Source organism: Botrytis sinoallii (assembly GCF_014898435.1).
Source record: "Botrytis sinoallii strain Bc 23 chromosome Unknown BSIN_001, whole genome shotgun sequence".
Classification (NCBI taxonomy): Eukaryota; Fungi; Ascomycota; class Leotiomycetes; order Helotiales; family Sclerotiniaceae; genus Botrytis; species Botrytis sinoallii.
In genome coordinates, this window is record NW_024066028.1 from 4118400 (window position 1) to 4138910 (window position 20511).

At 43.1% G+C, this 20511-nt stretch overlaps 9 protein-coding genes across 9 annotated transcripts; 5 read left to right on the top strand and 4 right to left on the bottom strand.

Annotated features, from left to right (window-relative positions):
- Positions 1-539: 539 nt before the first annotated feature.
- Positions 540-2929, bottom strand: EAF02_000934 (uncharacterized protein; the record flags this gene model as incomplete). The annotated part of the gene is made up of 2 exons (XM_038896982.1): positions 540-2537; positions 2774-2929. The coding sequence occupies 2 exons, from the start codon at positions 2927-2929 to the stop codon at positions 540-542; spliced, it is 2154 nt and encodes a 717-aa protein (XP_038763841.1).
- Positions 2930-5528: 2599 nt separating this feature from the next.
- On the bottom strand, positions 5529-6703 carry EAF02_000935 (uncharacterized protein; the record flags this gene model as incomplete). Its single annotated transcript, XM_038896983.1, has 2 exons — positions 5529-5804; positions 5855-6703. The coding sequence occupies 2 exons, from the start codon at positions 6701-6703 to the stop codon at positions 5529-5531; spliced, it is 1125 nt and encodes a 374-aa protein (XP_038763842.1).
- A 1508-nt stretch (positions 6704-8211) lies between these two features.
- On the bottom strand, positions 8212-8664 carry EAF02_000936 (uncharacterized protein; the record flags this gene model as incomplete). The annotated part of the gene is made up of 1 exon (XM_038896984.1): positions 8212-8664. One exon carries the CDS (start codon positions 8662-8664, stop codon positions 8212-8214), a length of 453 nt encoding a protein of 150 aa, XP_038763843.1.
- A 2375-nt stretch (positions 8665-11039) lies between these two features.
- EAF02_000937 (uncharacterized protein) lies at positions 11040-11602 on the top strand (the record flags this gene model as incomplete). The annotated part of the gene is made up of 2 exons (XM_038896985.1): positions 11040-11251; positions 11311-11602. 2 exons carry the CDS (start codon positions 11040-11042, stop codon positions 11600-11602), a joined length of 504 nt encoding a protein of 167 aa, XP_038763844.1.
- A 1862-nt stretch (positions 11603-13464) lies between these two features.
- On the top strand, positions 13465-14283 carry EAF02_000938 (uncharacterized protein; the record flags this gene model as incomplete). Its single annotated transcript, XM_038896986.1, has 1 exon — positions 13465-14283. The coding sequence occupies one exon, from the start codon at positions 13465-13467 to the stop codon at positions 14281-14283; it is 819 nt and encodes a 272-aa protein (XP_038763845.1).
- Positions 14284-14581: 298 nt separating this feature from the next.
- On the top strand, positions 14582-15586 carry EAF02_000939 (uncharacterized protein; the record flags this gene model as incomplete). Its single annotated transcript, XM_038896987.1, has 2 exons — positions 14582-14806; positions 14861-15586. The coding sequence occupies 2 exons, from the start codon at positions 14582-14584 to the stop codon at positions 15584-15586; spliced, it is 951 nt and encodes a 316-aa protein (XP_038763846.1).
- A 389-nt stretch (positions 15587-15975) lies between these two features.
- EAF02_000940 (uncharacterized protein) lies at positions 15976-17341 on the bottom strand (the record flags this gene model as incomplete). The annotated part of the gene is made up of 8 exons (XM_038896988.1): positions 15976-16234; positions 16288-16383; positions 16431-16810; positions 16862-16929; positions 16981-17017; positions 17075-17094; positions 17142-17229; positions 17288-17341. 8 exons carry the CDS (start codon positions 17339-17341, stop codon positions 15976-15978), a joined length of 1002 nt encoding a protein of 333 aa, XP_038763847.1.
- Positions 17342-19302: 1961 nt separating this feature from the next.
- EAF02_000941 (uncharacterized protein) lies at positions 19303-19857 on the top strand (the record flags this gene model as incomplete). Its single annotated transcript, XM_038896989.1, has 3 exons — positions 19303-19364; positions 19420-19546; positions 19609-19857. The coding sequence occupies 3 exons, from the start codon at positions 19303-19305 to the stop codon at positions 19855-19857; spliced, it is 438 nt and encodes a 145-aa protein (XP_038763848.1).
- Positions 19858-20014: 157 nt separating this feature from the next.
- On the top strand, positions 20015-20420 carry EAF02_000942 (uncharacterized protein; the record flags this gene model as incomplete). The annotated part of the gene is made up of 2 exons (XM_038896990.1): positions 20015-20073; positions 20145-20420. The coding sequence occupies 2 exons, from the start codon at positions 20015-20017 to the stop codon at positions 20413-20415; spliced, it is 330 nt and encodes a 109-aa protein (XP_038763849.1). The 3' UTR covers positions 20416-20420.
- Between the last annotated feature and the right edge of the window lie 91 nt (positions 20421-20511).

The window sequence follows — 20511 nt, forward strand, 5'->3', positions numbered from 1 at the left end:
GGTCGAGATCAAGAGAGAGGTGAGGGTAAGCTTTTTTTTTGTGATTGTTTTTTGTTATCAATTTTTTTTGAGCTTTTCTGTTTTCTTTGAGAATACACCAATCCATGGTGGCAGTACACATAGCAGTCGCCGCTGCTCATTGTAGAATTTCGAATGAACCTTTTCAGGCCTGAAATGCGTGAAGCCTCACCGAAATTTTGGTGGCAATGAGCCGCACCGAGTAAACAATCTTGAAAAGAGACACCAGAGAGAGGAGAGCATTTTACCAACATAAGTATGATCCTGTGCAAAACCGAGCCCAACCAGTATAAGGAGTCGATGACATCGAAGAGTACAAGACTAAGAACAAAAGCTTCATGCATGGAACCCATCGAGAACCCAATATCCACCATGAGCGTTCCAAACTCAAGGCAGCGTAGTTCTTTCAGGTACAAGAAACCAGTGTTCATTCATCGCTGCATCTACGACGTCTGAATGATTGAGAGATGACGAGTGTTGTAGATGAGATGGTTGGTGGTTAGGCAGGCTGGGATTTCCACTTACTTATTCTGATCAGCTGGCTTGTCTTCTTCAGCATTATCCTCCTTAGGGGAAGCAGCGACCGAAGAGCTTTTTGCCGATAAAGCTGGAACTCCGAATGAGTTAGTAGCTCCAAAGCGAACAGAGGGTCCAGCGGTGCCAATGGCACCAAAGGCTGTCGCAGCTCCAAATTGAACTGCAGCTCCGGACCGAGTGATGACGGTCGGGAACGAGGATGCTGAAGATGGAGTTGAAAGTGCTGGGGCAGTGACAGCAACCTGTGGGGAAAGAACGCTTGGGGATCCCCAGCCTGAATTTGCAGGCTTGAAGTCGATGATCACACGTGGCGCAGCAGGACTGCTAGGACCAGCCAATTCGGTTTCGGTTGACTTGACCTTTTTGGCAGGGCTCGATGCGCTGACAGGACTTCCCTTTCTCTTCTTGGAAGATGAGGGAGAAGGAGAGGAAGAAGGGTGGGACTCAGAAGGTGCAGAAGTCGTCTTTTCAACTGCCGCAGCAGGATTAAGAGATTCCTGATGATCCTGTTGATTTTCATTCTCATAATGCTCATAATCATAAAGATCTGAGGCACCATCATCCTGAGGTCCATCCTCCTGGTCGTTGTCTTCATAATCCTCATTGCCAGTGAGGACTGGGGAACCGACCTTTCCAGGTTCATCCTGGTTATTGATGACCGCTTCTTCTGGTTCATAAGAAGCGCTTTCACGGTTGCACTCTTCTTCTTCATCACTGAAACTGGGTGGTAAGTCATCAGCTGGGGCAACGGATCTCTCACGATCAAACTCGGGATGTCCCTCGGCGAGAACGTGGTCGCCACAGTGGCGACAGGTATTTCCGTTGTAGCCACGGTCATGAAGACACTCCCACCTAGATGATTCCCGAAAGCCGACTAAACTAGAAGCTCGATGGGACTTTTGAGTGCCAGCAGGTGTTGGTGTGCGATAACGACGGGAGCGATCTTCCTGGGCATATTCCTCATAATTATGATTTTCGTGGAACATACCTCCTTGAGCTGGATCAACTGGTTCGATGCTCTTAACCACCTTATTTGCACCGAAAAACTCAGCTGACTCCTGAAACTGACCCTCATATTCCGCGTTCTTCACTTTTTCGGCCGCAAGAAGCTTCTTCGTTTGCTTGAGTTCTACCTGATCTGCAGTGAGGATAGGAACTCGTTTATTCATCAAATCGAAGACCTCACGATACTGTGCAATGTCCTCCATGAGCTCCGTGTTTCTCTCGGCGAGTTCCTCCTTCTCTCTCTTCTGACCTTCATAAAGGTCAGAAAGAATTCGGTTTTGTTCAGAAAGTCGCTCGTTCTCAAGTCGGAGCTGGTGAGTTGACTGTAAATGGTCTCTCATGTTGTTTCGGATTCTGTTATACTCCGCACGAGTCTTCTTTTCCGAGATCTCAATAGCATTTGTCTCTTCCACAGCCTCTTTGAATTTCTCCTGGAAATACGCTTGAGATCTTGCTATTTGCTCTTCTGCGGCAACAGCGTCGTTTTCGGCCTTTGCAACAGCAGCCTTCAGGCCAGTAATCTCTTCCAACTTGGTAGCAAGCTCATCACACTTGCAGGTATTGGTGATACCAATCTTTGGAGAGACCGCAGAAATTGGTGCCTTTGCCATGGCACCATTTCCTTCGCCGTCCAAAACTGGAGCGGTGGCCGTGGTTTCGACGGACTTTGGAGAGGATGTGGGAGTTGATGCAGCAGCATCAAGACCCTCCTTGGGAGCACCACCAGTAGCGCCAAATACTGGTGTGTCTTCAAGACCAAGAACTACCCTCTCCACTTGAGAATAAGTTGTTGCAGCCAAATCAGGTTGACCACTTGTTAGGTGGGAACGAGGGGTATCACTCCTCTCGACCCGTATTCTCTTCATAGGCTCAGAAGGTTGCGCGCTAACGCCTTCGTCATCGCTGAGAGTCTTTGCGCTTCTCTTTCTCTTGGAAGGAGAGAGCGGCGCCAAGACTGGAACCATGGCATCGGAAAACTGCAAATATGGAGTCAGCAAGTGTCATGATTAAATTGAGCATGTGATCAAATAAGATGATGCTATGGCAATGTCTTGTTGTATGGTGTGCGGAACGAAAAAGATGTGTCAAAATGAAGACATGAAGCTTCCAGAAGCAAGGAACATTCACGTTGATGAGATGTAAAGTGGGGTCAAGATAGGGGAACATGATCGGGTATCAAAGAATGTGCGATTGATAAACAGATGGGACTTACTGCATTATTAACACCAGCTAGAGCTCCATTTGCGGGTGCTTGCATGTTTGCGACCGGTGCGACATTCGCGGAGGTATTCGCGGCGGATGAGGAGGCTTGACTTTGATCGGCCGATGCCTTCTTGCAAGGAGACTTTGAGCGTGTAACGGCAGGCATGATTCGTGAAGAACAAGGCTTAATGGTTGATGGTAAAAAGAGGAGGTTCTGCAACTACCGTTGTAGTTTGAAGTAATTAATAAGTACTTGTGAGAGACGAGGTGCTCTCAAGAAGTGCTTGGTGAAGTTGTTGTTATGTGGTGTTGGGTAACACGTAAAGTAAAAAAAGACTTGTGTATGAATAGGACGTATGGAGAAGCGGTCTGTTTTCAAGAGAGAAGGATTTTCTTATGGTAAAGTAAAAGAGGAGTTGTAAAAGAGTCAGAATACGCAAAGCGTGTTGTAATGTTGTACGGGTTGGATTGATTGAGTGTTTGCAAGTAGTACGACAGTTGTCAAGTATGAAGGATGCTTTGAATGGATTCTGAATTTTTTGGATGTAAAGAGGATGGAGGTTGGGAAAATTTCTGAGAAAGAAGAGGATGCTTTTGTGCGCAAGAAAGAACTCGCTAATCAAACTTGATGAAAACTCTGATCGGCTGAGCGTTAGCCATATTCACTTTTGAGGCTTTTGATGATATTCATTCACTTCAAACTATCATTTCGCTGAGTTTTTCTACGGCGACCTCCCAACAAAAACCCAGTAAGTACCGAGGTAGTTGTGGAAGACCAGGGGCGCTCATGTTATTCTGATAGCTTCACTTATGGTAATTGGATAATGCTATGCAATAATGGATTCTCTTATTTGCTATTGAGGGGTAATTTGACTGTCGGTGGTGGTGAAACAGGAAGAGGAGCTTGATAGAAAGTAAAAGCCGCGGAAATTCGTGCTGCGCCTTTCATCTCGGGGAAAATCGAGAATTCAGGCGTCTAATTCACTTATTATATGACTCAACAAATCTTTCATTACGGGAAATTGCATCTATGTATGACGCCCGTACTGTTGCCTGCCTATTGTGGTATGAGCACGTTTCTCAGTGTCTTGATATCAGTGGTTAGTTGGAATTGAAAGGCGGGTTACGATTTACTCCGCCTTCATTGCTCATTATAACTTAGTAATAGACAGTGAATGATTCTTGTAAGACTGATGCCAAGATATGAGTTTGGCCTCTTGGTTCAGGGAAGTCACAAGACTGGGACTGTGGTTTGACAGAGAGGCATAGTGGTGATTAGACCTACATTTTCATCTTGAATTCATGTAAGAGGGTCCAATACTCAAGATCTAGGTAGGAATCAAGAGGTGTTCTACGGGAAGTGGTTAGTGGGCAAAATTAGACACGAACAAGATAGATGAGATTGTTCACGGCATGGTATATAGACTTATGGATGTAAATCAAGATTTTAGACAATATCTAATATGTAGCTAGTACTATATACAACTTCTACCATCGGTGGGATTCCAATCGCAGCCGTGGACATCAAGAACTACAAACATGTAGAACCATACAAAAATGACCAAAACATGTGTTGCCACAGCCGTCATCATGAGCCTGGAATTGGCACACAGACTTAGAGAAATATCTAAAACATAGAGTATCCTTCACCGCAGGGTCCTGCAGGCAATCTACAACATCCACCATCATTTGTGGGCACACGATGGATTCGGGAAAACCGCGTCCCTAAACCATAGCACATATCAACAGTAAGAAGCAGAACGTGCGAAGATAAGGTGCTGTAGTCGTGGACCTTAGAATTGGGGGCTGCGAGCAGCAACATTGAGTTTTGGAACGGACCAAAAAGTCGTGAATATTTTCGAAGTCGACGGGCATCTTACTCCTAATATCAAAGCCGGACGTGGCCGTGAGATAGGCAGAAGGATGTCCACCATGTTGAGATATTGACTGTAACAGAGCAGACAATGAGAATGATGTGATCGGAAGATTGAGTTGTGAAATTTGATTATCATTAGATCCAAGGTGTAGTTGTAATATGTGTAGTAGAGTCGAGTTAAGAAATTGACCGGAACGAATTACCAAGTAAGGGTGGTTTGGGATCAGGGACAGGATGCAAAATCTGAAGTTGCTTCAAGTTTTGTCAGGACGTCTCCGTTCAAAGCTCAAAGACAACTAAAGATTCAACTCGAGTCAACACGATCGATTATGCCGCAGGTAGCTGTATGTTCTTTGTGATGAGTCTCTTCGTATGGTTTGTCGACATTGAGCCCTCGGCAGACGGGACCGAAACTTTGGAATCATTCATCTGCCCATTAGAGCTGAATCCGCCTTGGTAGAGCCACTCCCAAGGCGTCCTGACTCCCTCTGGGCAGTTTGAACATTTCCTCGTAATCGACGGTCTTGCTTCGTTGCTCGGGCGATTCGCGTCATGTATTAGACATGCTGATCGAATGGACCATCTACTGCCTGCAGATATCTTCAAGTTAGTTGCTGCGCTTTGTACAAGGAAGTCTAGGACAGGAAGTGGTAACTGACTTTGGATATGTAAAGATACCTATGTAGATTCCTCAATCGGACCAGGAAAAAGAGGTCTGTCAGGTGTATCCCACAAACGAACATTAGACTCGTAAGTGTTGGGTGGGTCCGGTGACTTGGCGGTGACTGATGGTGTGGCATATCTGAGAGGAACAGAAGAGCCAGTTCTCTGAATTTATCACAATATCAGCAAAAGAAAATCAAGGATAGCTGGAGCCTCTAGGAGATCTTCAGGGTTGCAGTGAAAATGTTTTTACCTTTGGGTTTGATGACCTCGAGCCTGCATCAGTCGCTTCTTCAGGTACTTCGCTGGATCTCATATCTTCCGGGAACACTTCAATGGACTGGATAACAACATCGCAGTCCTTGACGACGTTGTTACGGCGATCATCCAAAGCTTTCTGCAACTCGGCAGCGTCTTGGTCCGCAAGCTCCTGTCGCTTTGCTGCTAGCTCCTCGTCTGTAAAAAGTGGTTTATCGGGATTAACAGATATAAATTCAGGAGACTGAGCAAAGTTAGCGGAGCATTAAACCCTCAAGATGAGGGAGATCTCACTTTTCGACCCTCAAACAAAACATAAGAAGCCTGGTTAACGTCTATAGCTTTGAGTGTCTTGTATTTGGCTTCCAGTGTATCGTATTTCTCTTGTAATTCAGCCAGCTCTGTTTCCTGTATTGCCACAACAGTACATTGCCCTTCAAGCTCAGCCTTGACTGCTTCGTGTTCGGCTTCGAGGGTTTTATTTTTCACCTGTAGCTCAGTCGTAACTGTCTCAAGCTTGACTTCAAGAATTTCGTGTTTCTCTTGCAAAATATGATAGCTTTCAAGACCGCCAGAACTCCTTTCTTTCCAGTATTCGGCGTCTGAACGGTACTTCTCAATTGTATCTTTTAGCTTCAACTCACGAGCAGCATCCTCGCCGTCAAGTTCTTCTCTGACCTCAAGCTTGATTTTTAATCTCATGATTTCTTCATCTTTCTGATGAAGAAGTTGTTTGAGACGTTCATGATCTTGCTTCTTCAAAATATCCTGAGAAGCTGTGGATGTGGTATCCTGGGTGACTGGGTCAACCATGTGGTGATCATTAGTAGCAGGGGAAGGAGAATCATGACCGCGAGGGCCATCAGATGGACCAGCAGAGATATTACCAGTGGAGCCTGCGACGCGCGAAGTTGTAAACAAGATTGGCTTAGATTTACCTTCGCTTTTTCGTTGGGGATGGTTGGCTGACTTTTTGGAAGGAGTGGCCGGGGCCTCCTCGCGTCTGGTACGCTTGGTGGTGTGCTGCTCATCGTTGTTGTCGGACTCGACATCATGCTTGCGGGTGTTTCTTGGCGATGACGAAGTGGAACCCCGTGTGCGGCGAGCATCTCCAGAAGCTGTATTCTTGGTGGTGAAATCCATGTTGGCAATTTGTAGAATGATCTGTCAAACAAATGTGTGATTTTGAGAGTTTACTAGTAAGTAGAGAAAATTGAAAGGTATGTTCAAAGAGTTGTTGAAAATTGAATGTTTTGTGAATGTGAACTTGGTCTTTGAGATCTGGAGTTTATTACTTTGTAATTGTTGCAGGTCCAAATTCTGAAAAGTGCGAGATTATATCAAGTCATAAATCTCGAAGCTGCCGTGTCAGTTTTTAGTGGAGCCAAAAAGCTGCAAATTGAACGCGTAAAATTAAAGACGGTTAGCGAGATCTCATTTAATTTACTACAAGTGAATTTTCGAGATTCAACCAAATGCTATCATAATGATGTCTAATTTCTCAAGCCACTACCAAGTATGGTGAAGAAGAAAACAGCTAAAAGCTGCTCCGTTATACTCTCAGAACTCTCATGGCGACAATATGCTGCTTCTAGGGAACCGCGGGAGATAATGAGTTCAGTTGATACTACGGAAACCTTGAAAGGGTCTATTATAAAAGCATCCTGTATAAATTCACTTCCTGAGTAACTGGAACACGGAATGGGCGTAGAATCTTTAGTCTGATTGAATGCTTCTAGGTGCCCTTTTCACACAAGAGCACTGCTGAGTGATATTACATCTTGATAGGAACTCGAAACTAAACGGCTGAATGTATGGTTGATCAAACAGGTGAGCAGATATAATCCTAATATACAAGCGCTTAAACATAAACAAGCACGCTGCAAACTCATGGCTCTAATAAACGAATTTGCAAATTTCGTAAAGGGAAGAATCATTGTGATTCACTATGCACTTATCAACTTCATCCTATTTACCTACTACTCGCAACTTTTTTTTCACAACAAGAGACAGCTTCTTAGTAATAGTTGCGCAGAATATTAAGGCCCTCTTTCAAGAGAAATGATCTCAAATAAAGACAAGTAGAGGGTTCTTGGTTAACAATAGTAAAAAGGGCAAATCTATTCCCTTATGAGAATTTCCTACAGGCAATTGACAGAATTCTGCAAACATCAATGAATGAGATAACGGATGGAGTGCATAAACTCTTACTTCCCCTACTTTGGTGGACCAGTAATATGGAACTCGCCCCTGGGGAAGGGAATAGGAGGAACAAAATTGCCGATGACCATCGGTATTATCGTTAACGTGGCCCATTAAATAAGGCAAGCGAAAGTCAGATCTGGGCAAAAGTGACTTCACCTTACATCATGCCGCTCTCATAAACAAGAAGATGCGAAGCCCACTACAAGGATACTTCCACTTCCGTAGAAAAACCAGTAAACAATACCATACATACCCTCGTGGAATAATATCAGCATAAACCTTTGATCATATTGTATTTGAATGAAGCCTTGAGTACTGATTTTCCTTGGATAATGATTCTACCTAATCCACCCTAAGAAAGGTAATCCTAACACGCACAATTTCTTTCGTTCATTCCTTCCGAGATAGCAACTTATGAAAATGCCAGTAGCATCCAAACGATTGCCTCACATTGCACGAGACATCCAATTCGCGGTCATAAGGGACAAGCACAAATTCCAAGCGCAACAACCGTGGTCCATGCTACTCTCATCTCCGTCATCACCACCAGAGAAAGGATTCTTGATGAACACTTTCGAACCATTGGCATCCGTTGACGCTCGGCTTCTGGGTGTCTCATCTTGTTCCGTTTTATCTGGAGTTTCTTCCATATATAGAGGCTCCCAGATAGGCATATGTGAGCGACGTTCTTGACTGCCCACTGAATCTAGACGGGGCATATGCATTGTATTGAAAGGTGTAAGATTCGCTTGCCGCTCAGAATTATGCGAAAAAAAAGGTGAATCACGGGCCCATGGCTTAGGGTCTCGTCGAGGACCTTGTCTGGCTTCTTGATGTGCAGATATGGCGATTTCATCGTCAGAGGATAGGGAGTTGGAGCGATGGCCTTGAAGGATCATCATCGCCAATGGCTTATTGAATCGAGGTGATAGTGCGATTCAAATAGCGACAAGCAATTGGGAATATCGATGGAAACGTGAGGTGGTTAATTAAAAGTCTTTTGGAGAACTTGATACGTTAGACCATGAAACAAAAACTGAAGGCCACGAGAAATGTGATCAACCTTGTCGAAAAATGTTCATACCGGTTTGATAAGTGTATCTTGCAAGCGTTTGAATGGATTATGGATTATTCATGTTACCAGATATGAGGACTGCCTTCAAATTTGGGACAAGAAGTCAAGTGAAGAATTAGCAAAGCTACCAACTTTCGGTAACTGCTATGGGCTTCCATGACTACTTTGGAAGGTGCTCTACGGATAAGTCCTGCCAGATTTTATCACAACTCTCTTCTAACGTTTGTTATAAGCAGGTAACGAATCAATGTCGGGCAATAGTTCTGTTACAAGCATTGAAGAATAAAAGGGTGGGAAGGGATTTGCGATCTTTTTCTATTTATCTTCAATCTTTTTGATTTATTGTACACTTTTTGGTGCTCAATAATCTCAAAGTTTATGCTATAGACTGTGTGCGAGTCACCCGATTTTTAATGGTTGAGGAAAGGGAAGTGATTGGACCGAGCCATTTTTCGAGCCCGACTCGAGAAATCAAAAAACTCAAGGGAGCGGAACCAAAGGTCAATGTGCGCACGTTTGAGGTCTTCTATTATAGATTGAGGAAGGTCAAGTCTTCCAAAATTTAAACATCAAATCCTTGACATTGAAGCACGGATATGACTAATTTGATCTCCACACACCCATTTGACTCCACACATCTCCACCCACAAGGCACAAGTAGGTAATATGTAATCAAAATAGAGTTCCGTTAACAAGAAATCAAGTAAACCTTTATCATCATGGTAGCTTCTATAGTCCAATGGTTAGGATTCCACCCTTCCAAGGTGGAGGTCGGCGTTCGATTCGCCGTGGTTGCATTTGCTTTTTACCTTTTTGGATAAAGAATTTTCCATCCATCCATTCACAAGCCAAATCTGACGCACCCTCTTCTCCATGTTTGCCGGAAATACAACGTTTTGGGTGTATTTATTTTAAAAATGCTTGGATTTGGATTTATAAATTGTGTCTTGTTAATCCGTGGCTTCGTTTTCTCGCTTGATTGCAAAGGGTGGGGGTACCGAAATAGGGGATGTATCGGTGTGTGGAGTGACTAGGTATTCAAAGTAGGAATAATTCATACCACCTCATTACATAGCGATACCATATGCAACTTCCGCTGTACAGGAGCCCGGCAATAAATCATAGCTTCTGATTTCCGTAGGACGTGTTCTTCCAAGGTTTCTTTTAGAATGGACTACTTTTGAAAACTTTCGACACCGCGGTTTTCGGCATTGATAGCTTGTTCGTCTTATCTTTCTTCTCATACCTACTTCTTCTTATCATAACAACCTAAGTGTAGCTTCTACATATAGTGGTCCTTCATCTTCTCGAATTCCGACATTCCCAATTCTGACATTGTTAGTCTCGGCATCGAAATATCTTATGTGAACATAGTATCACGTGAGTCGTGAGGAAATACCAGGCACCTGTATATTGATGATTTGAGCTAAGTCCATATTCAAATTAAGTAATATAGGTATTTCCGGACTGCATTATCTTTGGTACCAGGCGATATCTAAAAAAAATTAATGTTCTAAGGAGACTGAAAACGTCGGTTTTGACAAGTCCTGCTTTTCCGTGCATCATACTCCGAAGAATTAGTTCTTCACTTCAACCGCTAAGTAATAAGAGATAGCATAACTGTTTCCAGGCTGTAAGATTCTGGTTGGTGAGTGATCCTTACAGATAGTCTGCGGCAGATCGCCGTTTGCAGGAGAGCTAGATATTCATTAAGCACCCCTGCTCACTGAAACCCATCTTTATTACATTGTGATCACTTATAATTCAGGTCACATCTCTTACTCTAGTATCCAAAATTTATGTCTGAAAATTCATAGAATTCTCATTCAATACACTAGTATCAATTTTTCCAAACTCTCCTTTTTGTGGCATGGTTTTTCGTCAAAGACATAAATTATTGCACGACTTTTGTCAATTCACCTTAAAGGAAGCAATTCACTCTCCGCCGACCACTCCAGATTTGACTGGAAATTTGTTTCGCCTGGAGTAGTGCCTTAGTCTTTGGCTCCTCCTCTTCCTTATAAACTCGCACTCGGCCTTCTCCAAAATTTCCTCTCTTTAATCACAAAATTCCTCTCCTCCATCCATCGGAACAACAGACAATCAAATTCTCATCATTGATCGATTTGATCCTAAAACCTTACTCTTTCCATTATAAGGTATTCTCGTTCGCTAAATCCTCATTTGACCTCTTACGATATGTCTCGTCTCAACAGTATCACTATTCTTATGATCTCTATCTTCTCGCTCCTTGCTTCTGTCATGGCAAATAGCTTGGAATTTTTCTCTCAAGACACCACCGAGCGCACCGTCTTCTTTACCCCAAATACCGGTTCTGCTGAAGTTCCCAGCCTCTTTCTTCCTGCGAAGCCTGTGGACAAATATGCAGTTGTTGTCCAATTTCCTCAAGGGTAAGTCCACTACCTATCAGATATCAAGTCTTCAAGTTACTAATGAAAACTTAATTTAGCTGGAGCGGCTCCTTCAAAGCTGTTCTTCCAGGAGAAACTCCAAACGTTCCCAAAGTCACTGGTGAAATTACATTCCAGGGCTGGCAAGGAGAAAGCTATTATGCTGTTTCTGCGGTTGACAATTGTTGCGATAACTCAGGCATCCGATATCTAGTGCCTAAAGCTCACGGGGATGCATCTGGTTGCATCATGGCACCATTTCCCTGTACTGAGTCGTACTCGAGACCTGGTGATATGCAGGTCAAAAGCACCTCGGATGTGAGTTTTTTGTGTGTCTTAGGTGGAGTCTAGTTGGTATCAGTGTAAGTCTTCTGGTTCTTCAAACGCAAATTTCTTATCGTTCTGCATAATTTCTTTTATAGCCAGTATCACCGAGCTAATAGTGAGATCTACAGTTGATCGGAGGCAATCCTAGTATCGAAGGATTCTTGGGAGACAGTAAACACACGAAGAGGTAGCATGGACAGCATGAACCTGGCGGGAACAGGGATTCATTGGTAATCAAAGATGGCAAAAGTTACATTATAGGGCTGGCTCCAATAATTACTCTTATTTCAATCTTTCAATAGCATTGCGTATTCGGAAACCAAGGGGTTTCACAATAAAAACCGGTACAGACCTGCGTGCTTGTTGAATGCTGTTGTTGCTTTAACCTATTTGCCTGTTTAATACCTACTCGCCAAGAATCTTTGAGTGAAAGAGCTTTCAAACAACAAGACTAAAAGTATCATGAATCCAACGCAAGACTTCTTATCAGGATGGCATGGCAGTGTCTTGATCGCATGAATTTTTTATGTATATTTTGGTTTTTTCCTACGTTGCCTTTCCTGCCTTGGCTCTAACCTTGGATCAAGCTATAATTTCGTGGATATTTGAGGTTTTGTAACAGAAGACATTGGGCCTTATATATATTTCATTCGTACTTCAAGAATGTAGAAGCTTTTGTATCGATCTTGATGTGGTCCTGCCGAAACCTTTATGTCGAGTGATTTCCTAATTAGCTTTCTCCTGTTATTTTTGATTAATCTATAGAACAATACGGGGATTAGAACCAAACTAAGTGCGAGTCTTCTGAAGCATTTTAAATGGCAAGTGTATGAGGATTTGGTTCGTACGAATCTTGTTACATTTGGCTGACTGTCGGATACAGAGGCTGCTTGCGAGTGGTGGGTGGAATCTCGATGTCGCCCGATGATGATTCAAGCGAACACGCACAAAGACCAAAACGCAGTTAGATTATTATATTGACTCTTTCCGTAGATTTACTCAGTGTGTTTCAAACAGCGATGTACACCTTGGTAGGTTAATGCCACTTAACCCTTGATCGACAGTCATCCACGTGAAGATTGAAAAATTAATCCTGACTTCATGATTCACTCTATAGAATAAACCACGTTGTGGCAATACTGAATCCTCGTTATATATCAAAGAAATACTTTCTTCGACCAGGCCGATATAAACAGTAGTTTAAACCTCTTCGAAAGACGACAGAGACTATTGAAGCTGATTGTTTACCTTATGATACAGCGGTTGCGACTTTCCTACATCTAGTCAGAATAGTCCCAAAATTATCCTTGAGTAAGACTGATCTCAGGTTGTTACAAATTTGGTCTTATTTGAAGATTTCAAGCCATGGAGTCTCAAGAATTCACAACCACCAACCCTTCTTTCTATCATCCTAGCCAGCAAAAAGAAATGTTATACTCTGTTGAAGCACTGGAGAGACTTGAATCACCAGAGCCACACCTAACAACAAAAGAATGTAGTGTCATTCAAATTACCCCCAAAGCGCTCACTGTAGCTATCTCAGGATGCACCTCATCAGGCAAAACAACGTTGGCATTACTAATTTCAGAGATCTTCTCTTCTCCAAGTACAAAACACTCGACAGAAAATAAATCTCCACATATATCCAAGGAAAATAAGCTAGGCGATGCAAAAGCTACACATCCCTTTACAACCATAATCCATCAGGACGCTTTCTTCATTCCGAAAGCTGACTGTCCATTGGTCCAATTTAACAGCACTCCCAACGACAAACGTTTTGTAAAAGAAAGTCTTGCTCAAAAGAACGAAAACCCAGTCTATTTCTACGCCCGAACTGGCACGAATGGGGAAGAAATGTACAGATCACCGGACCAAATACTGATTGTATGGAAGCGGTCAATTTTAGCAATCTACTTCGAATGGTTCAAGCTGCGCAGGCCAATACTCCCGAGTCAGAAATCTGTGTTCAATATAAAGATGACGCAGACAAGAAGAAACTGATTGAGCAATATTCCGGGGTGATCGAAAGCATGCGCAGAAGGGTTAGAGAGTGCTTAGCTGTTGGAATAGGTAATCATATGAGAAACGATGTTGTTGCGGACTATAACTATGGATGGGTATTTGTTGAGGGATTTCTATTATTCAGCAAAACTTTGCCTTCTGACGACAGAAGCACATGGCTGGATGCATCCTCAGAGGTCGAAGACCGTTGCGCAGGGCGATCAGAAAACGTACGACAAAAATTCGAGAAAGAAGCTGCATTGAAGGAAGATTCTATGATGAGAACGAAGGAGAAGATGGTCGTGGCAAAGGCAGCTTTAATGCAAGAATTTGATATCAAACTATTCTTGCCTACTAGCAAGGAGGTCGCTAAAGAGAGGAGATTGAGCAGGTTCCCATACATCGACTTTCCAGCTGGTGGAAGATGTCCTGGACAGATGTGGAAGTCAGAAGGATACTTTGAAGAAGTTGTTTGGAAGGGTTATGAAGATTCATTCGGTTGGCTGTTAAGAGAGGCCGGAAAGGAGAATGTCGACGGCGTGTTTGTTAGAACTACTGTCGATGACACAGTTGAGAATACTGTTTATTGGGCAGTCGATGTCATTCTTCAATTTTTGAAAGCAGGCAACGAGGTGGTTTCGAAGGACAATGTTCGAGGACTTGAGATCATGGGTACTTATCTCGGACCGGAGGGGGTTTTCTGAAGTCTCCTAACATAGTGAGAATTGCCCTCTTGGCATCTAGGCAGCAAGGGAGTTGGGTTTGTATTTGGTATATAACATAATAAAGATTCCTCTGGTACCAGCGGTATTTCATAGATATTAATAACAATAAAAAGTCGTAAAAGCGTTCGTTCAAAGCTTGCTATTTCACAGTGTTGGAGTTGAAGATTGGCTGCTGTGGGAAAAAATGGCAGCCTTGCGCAAAAGGCTACAATTTCTAGCATCCAAACCTCAACCACGTCGCGACCTACATTTCCTCATTTGTTTACAACCAGCAATCATGTCACACCTTATAATCCTCTTGCAAACAGCTCAACAATTATACCAAAATACCTCAAACAACAGCCTTCCATCTGAACTTCAAGACAGCATCCGGTTTTATACCGCACGACTTACGCAAGCCGCAGGCATTCTGCTTGGCCTTCCCCAAGACATCACAGCTCAAGCAAATGTTCTTCTCTACAGATATTGGCTTGTGGATGACTTGATGCAATATGAATATAGCGTACGTGATGAATTGGAAGTCTATCATTGATTTCTTAGAATAACATGTTCTCAGGATGTCTCAGCAGCTACCCTCTACCTAACTGCTAAAGTATCCGCGTCTCCTCGATCCTTTCGCAGTATAACGAATGTATATGCTTATCTCCTCTCTCAATCCGCAACTCTCGCAAATTCTTACGTGCCCGAAAATAATCCCTCGTCGTACTATCTTTCCGAATCTGCCTACATAAACTACCGTACACGACTCCTCAACATTGAAGGCCAAGTCTTGAATGCTCTGGGATTCAATACACACGTCGCTCTTCCCCATCCCCTCGCAATTACATATCTCCAAACTCTCGATATATTTTCACCGGCACACAAAAATGGCAGTGGCAAAGCGGTTGCGAAGAAGACCATACAATATCTCAACACAGCGTTGCTCAGTCCGCAGATGCTATACTTGACACATCAGCCATGCGCATTAGCAGTGGCGGCAGTATACCTAGCAGCAAAGGAAGAGGGAATCAAAATGCCAGAAGATGAATGGTGGGAGGTGTTTGATGTTGAGAGGGAGGAGTTAGGGTTCTTGGTAGTTGGGATGAGGAGTTTAGAGGGCGTGGCACGGAGGGGGAAAGAAATATTTGGGGAGAAGATGATGATTGCTAAAGATGATATTATGGAAGAACTGGCGAAACGAGGGCTGGGACCAAGTAATGGGACGAGTAATGGTCATAGCAAGAAGGTCGATGAAGAGGATGAAATGATGAAATTGATGGACGAGAGAATGGAAGATTCATAGACCTTCTGAAGCGTGGAAGGCTTGGAGTTCAAGATGGAAATTGACCATCATACCGTGTGTCAACGAATGGCCTCCGAGCATATGATATTTGCAATCATATGACATGTATATTTCTCAACCTTACAGGGACGCAATATAATCTTGATGAAGGCTATGCATCCTTTTCGACTACCGACACAGAAACCAGCCAGGAAAGACAAGACAGAAAAACCGTCCCAAGCTTTGCAATATTGCTGGCCAAACATCAGGATCGGCATAGGGACAAGAGCCAAAGACCAACAGCAAGCATACTGGTCAGGAACACTACTACATATTTAATTTGAAAACTACTGTCACCTATCAAATCCTTTGATCGATTTCTATCTCCTTCATTATCCCAGCCCCTTTTCCTATATGTTGCCTTGATTAACTTGTGCAAGTGTAGATTGTTCCACGTTTAAGCGCTCATCCGAATCGTCCATTCTCGTTTGTGTTCGTAAGATAGAATTATCAACGTTGCGCTTTGGTTTTGATATTCGTTCCAGACGATAATAACTACTGTTTTCGGTGGAATCGTTCGGGCTTGGAGACTTGAAGAACGTCATTTTAATGAAGGATGGGAGAAATGGCAAACAGCCGCAGATAATGCCGATGTTCACCTCAGCAATACTATGTATGTATGTAAGTCAATACTCTGTAATACCTTAAGAAGTCTCACTTGCCTCCAGAGGAGTATAGGTACTAGACCATAAGTCTTGTCCAGAGTACCCCCAAGATGTAGTGTTTCATAAAGACGCAGAACACTTGCGGTGCAGGCTCTGTTGAAAGTTGTTAGACTGCGTTTCTATTTGCGGAAGATACATACAAAATGCCGGCTCCAAACACGATCGAGACCCCAATCTTCCGCATTGTACGAGTTTTCAATCCCCAAATCAGTGGTATTGGTAGGAACAAAATCGTAAAATCACTAATAATGCTCATGGCACAATCAGCAAGGAATATCGAGTTCTCGTTAAGACAAGTGCCTTTCCTGGCTAGAGGATCCCAGAAATGGGCGACCGGCCAGCATATGAATATCTTTGCTGCTGTTGCAGGAACATAGTATAGTGCCATCAAGCCGATCAGCACTCGTATCGCCCACAACATCTTATTGCTGACGCCAAATATGCGAGACAATAGAAGTAGAATTGCGACCTTGGTCGCAAAGACTTGCGGCCCGTACAACATCTGAGTCACATAAACTAACTTTGCATGCGACGTCAATACAGTTTGACTTCGTGTATTTCTTTAACTCACTTTTCCAAACATTTTGATATCTGTAGCTGGAACATCCCATTGGTGCACTCCAGCGCCATACTGGTTCACTATCGTTTATTAGCGTCATTTGTGTATGTGTCTTCTGCTTGAGAACTTGCAGGATAATGCCATTCCAGAATATATAATGGTGCCAACCTGCATGCCCAATCAGCCTTTTGAAGCTTCAGTAAATGTGTCGCTAAGATGACTTACCCAAGCCACTATGCAAGAATCTTCTCACATCAGTAAGTTTTTCGAGGTTTAGGATTGTAAAGCTTACAGTCATCTCCCGTTGTTTTTCGATGTATAAAGACTCTCGTATACAATCGTATGACTACGAATACAGTGACAACCGGTACACAGACGGCCTGACAAAGAAACATTATATTTAGCAATGCTAGGTGAGTTGTCAAAATTCGGAGTCACTCCAGGTGGTGGAGGAAGAGCACCTTCTATCGCTTGCCGCCCAAAGAGATTCATATTGGTGTAGTATAGTGTATTTAATTGTAGAAGAACCTTGTGCGAAGTGTGGGTTGCATCAGGATCATTGTTTTCCGTCCACGGACGAAAGTAATGACTTCGACCAGGAGAGAATATCAATGATTAGGGCGCTGCCCCTTATGAGGGTGAATGAAAGCTACCAAAAGGGACTCTCTATGCGAGATTTATCAAACAAACGTTACAAAGGTTTGCAGCTGGGTACAAATGCCTACATTTCTTTTGAGCCAGTCGCAGTCGTAAAACAATAGGACTTGCAAAAATAACGACTCTTACGATGAACTGCAATATTATGGCAGCCAATCAAGAAACTGCAATAATTATCATGCCAGGGTTTGATACCGATCCTCTGGGTCCAATTTCAAATTGTTTGCTAACGTCACAATGGGTGTTTAGCCTGTTTTAATTTGAGGGTGGGAAACGTGTATGGAAATTCAGGAAACCAGGAATTGTCGTCAACGGGTTTTACAAAAAAACGGGAAAGGACGTAATTCTCATCTCAACCGCGTATGACCCATCCGAGTAGACTACTATACAGATTTGTAGTCCAAAATCTGACGCTACATTTTTGACTGATATCGGCCTTTGGTTTTCGTCTTCATAATCATGAAGTCCTTGACATTAATGTTTTCACCGATGACACGGCTTGAATAGATTGATTTGGGCTCTGGAAATAACATCACGACAAGGTCTCTTAGCCGCGAGTTAAGAAAAATGCGCAGAAATGACCGGCCTAGTACACGCACATGACTAGATTTCCGGTTGAGTGAGGTAAATAGTTGGCAACATCAAAGTAATAGAAGCGATGCGGCACAGCCCTAAAAGTACAGGACAATACATTGCATGAAGAAATTGTCGACGGAAGATTGCTCCGCGCCCCCCAAATCCCCGCAAGTGGGGAATTTCCAGGATCAACGGGGTCTGACAGTGATCAGGTCACTTAATGGTGGTACAGCTTTATGGGGTTATAGCTGGGCAATGTGGATTCAAGGAAGAGGGAAAGCTTCTCTCCTTCTGTATCTGTCAGAGTGGCCACAACTTATGAATGGAGATGTAGCTCTATTCTATCAAATTGATCTAGTTCTATCCCTGTTTTACGAGGATATATTCTAGGGTATAGATAATGATTGACGGATACCACACTATATATAGTTATATGCAAAAGGGGATAAGAATATACCCAGGGGTCAAACCCCCAATTCTGCATTAGATTACGTCCCCCCGCCCTAACTTCTATGTTCGCCAGGTCCTTATTACTAGATCAACTTCAGTCATTTCGTTATATCGAAAGAAGCCCTTACATTCCCAACTGTTAGAGAGCACCCCTGGTAATACTGTGGAACCAGTCATAATCGAGCAATCACAAATATTCGTCAAGGATCTTTCGTCTTCAATGCGTTGACTCTCAGGAGCCCCTGACCAGATGCTACGCACGTCCGGGTTCTTTCTCGTGTAATTATATATTTCTCAAGAAGTTATACCAGGAAATAGTCAGGATTTATACTAAATAGCGTGTTATTTCCAATCATTCCCTGGAAGGATGGAAGCACTGAGCAAGTCAAGCAAAGCATCATACATTAAACAAGCACACCTGCAAGTGTTTCCAGATTCATACGATAGAAGTAGCTAGGACATGAATAGAAAATTATCGATCGGAGGTCAGTCCCCGAAACAGCAATTAAACCACGGTACACCACAGCTGTAAGCTAATTTCTCGAGACGCATTACTGGAGTCTGATAACACGCAGGAATGCTCATGAATGAGGGATACTGGTGATACCCCACTCAAGGAACTATAAGCTAATGAGATAGCACAATAACAAAGTTTGTCTCTGCAGTGTGGAAGCCTCCTGCTCCTTTGACTCAACCAGAACAGACAAGATTGCATTGAGAGGCCACCATTGAATAGTACTCTAATCACCAGCATAACTTTCGACATCACGATGGGTGAGAACAAAGTTCAGGAGGATTATATGTTTAGTCGTGGATTTCGAGATTCGGCACGGTAGCTATTCCCTAGATCTAATCGAGGGTAGTCGGCTTTTTACTGACTTGAATAGACTTCATATTCAACATCTGCTGTGGAACATACGCTTGGGATGGCTACTTCACCCGTCAATTCTTGTGCCGGCGGCTCCCCAAAGAGAGGATTATGTTCTCCATTGCCGATGTAGGAATTGGCAGTGCGTAAGTATTTTGCCAACAAGTCAACTGGATACCAACACTAAGCTAAACTTTTATGAATGCAGAGATTGGCTGCTAGAATTATCACAGAAAGTCTCTCCCAATGTCCAACTCATGGTTTCGACATATCCAGCGAGCTTTTTCCAGCAAAAGCATATCTCCCCTCGAACATGAAGCTAGAGATTCTCGATGCTTTTGGAACGTTGCCAGAACACCTCAGGGGAAAATTCGATGTTGTTCATATTAGGGCTTTTACAATTGTTGTAAAAGGGGACCACCCTGGAGTGTTGCTGACAATCTTATTGCTATGCTGAGTAATTACATCATATCATACTTCGACAAGATGGGTGAGAAGATTGGAAAACTAATCCATGTATGAAATATCAGAGCCGGGAGGATATCTTCAATGGGATGAGATGGATTCTGCATCTTTCAGTGCCCATTCCCAAGTGAATTCACACCAAAGTGAATATGGAACTAGTTATAGATAGTTTCCAAGACATGTGCAAGAAGAGTGATCTAGATTTTGGGTAAGTCGTTGATTCTATCAACCACCAAGTCAGTCAGGAAAATAGCTAACCAAACCTCTTTTGACGGCCAGGTGGATCTCCAATCTGGCAGAGATATGTAACCAACAAGGTCTGAAAGTCGTCGACAATTTCCGCCTTCCTTGTAATGACATATTGAGACAAATGACAACGGACAATTATTTGATGGGCCTTGAAGATCTGGGATATGTCGTTTCGGAGAGAGCACTTGGGGAAAGAACAGCTTATAGACTGGCGTTCAACAAAGCGGTACTGGAGACGAGAAAAGGGGTTAGCATTTCTATGGATATGATTGTTGTTGTGTGTCAATTGGAGAAGAAGTGATTGCAAAGGATCCAGGTACAAAGCATCTTATAATTACGAGCAACAAGATTGGACAAGTTATCCGGATTAAGTCGCGGAGAATAATTTAATTGATAA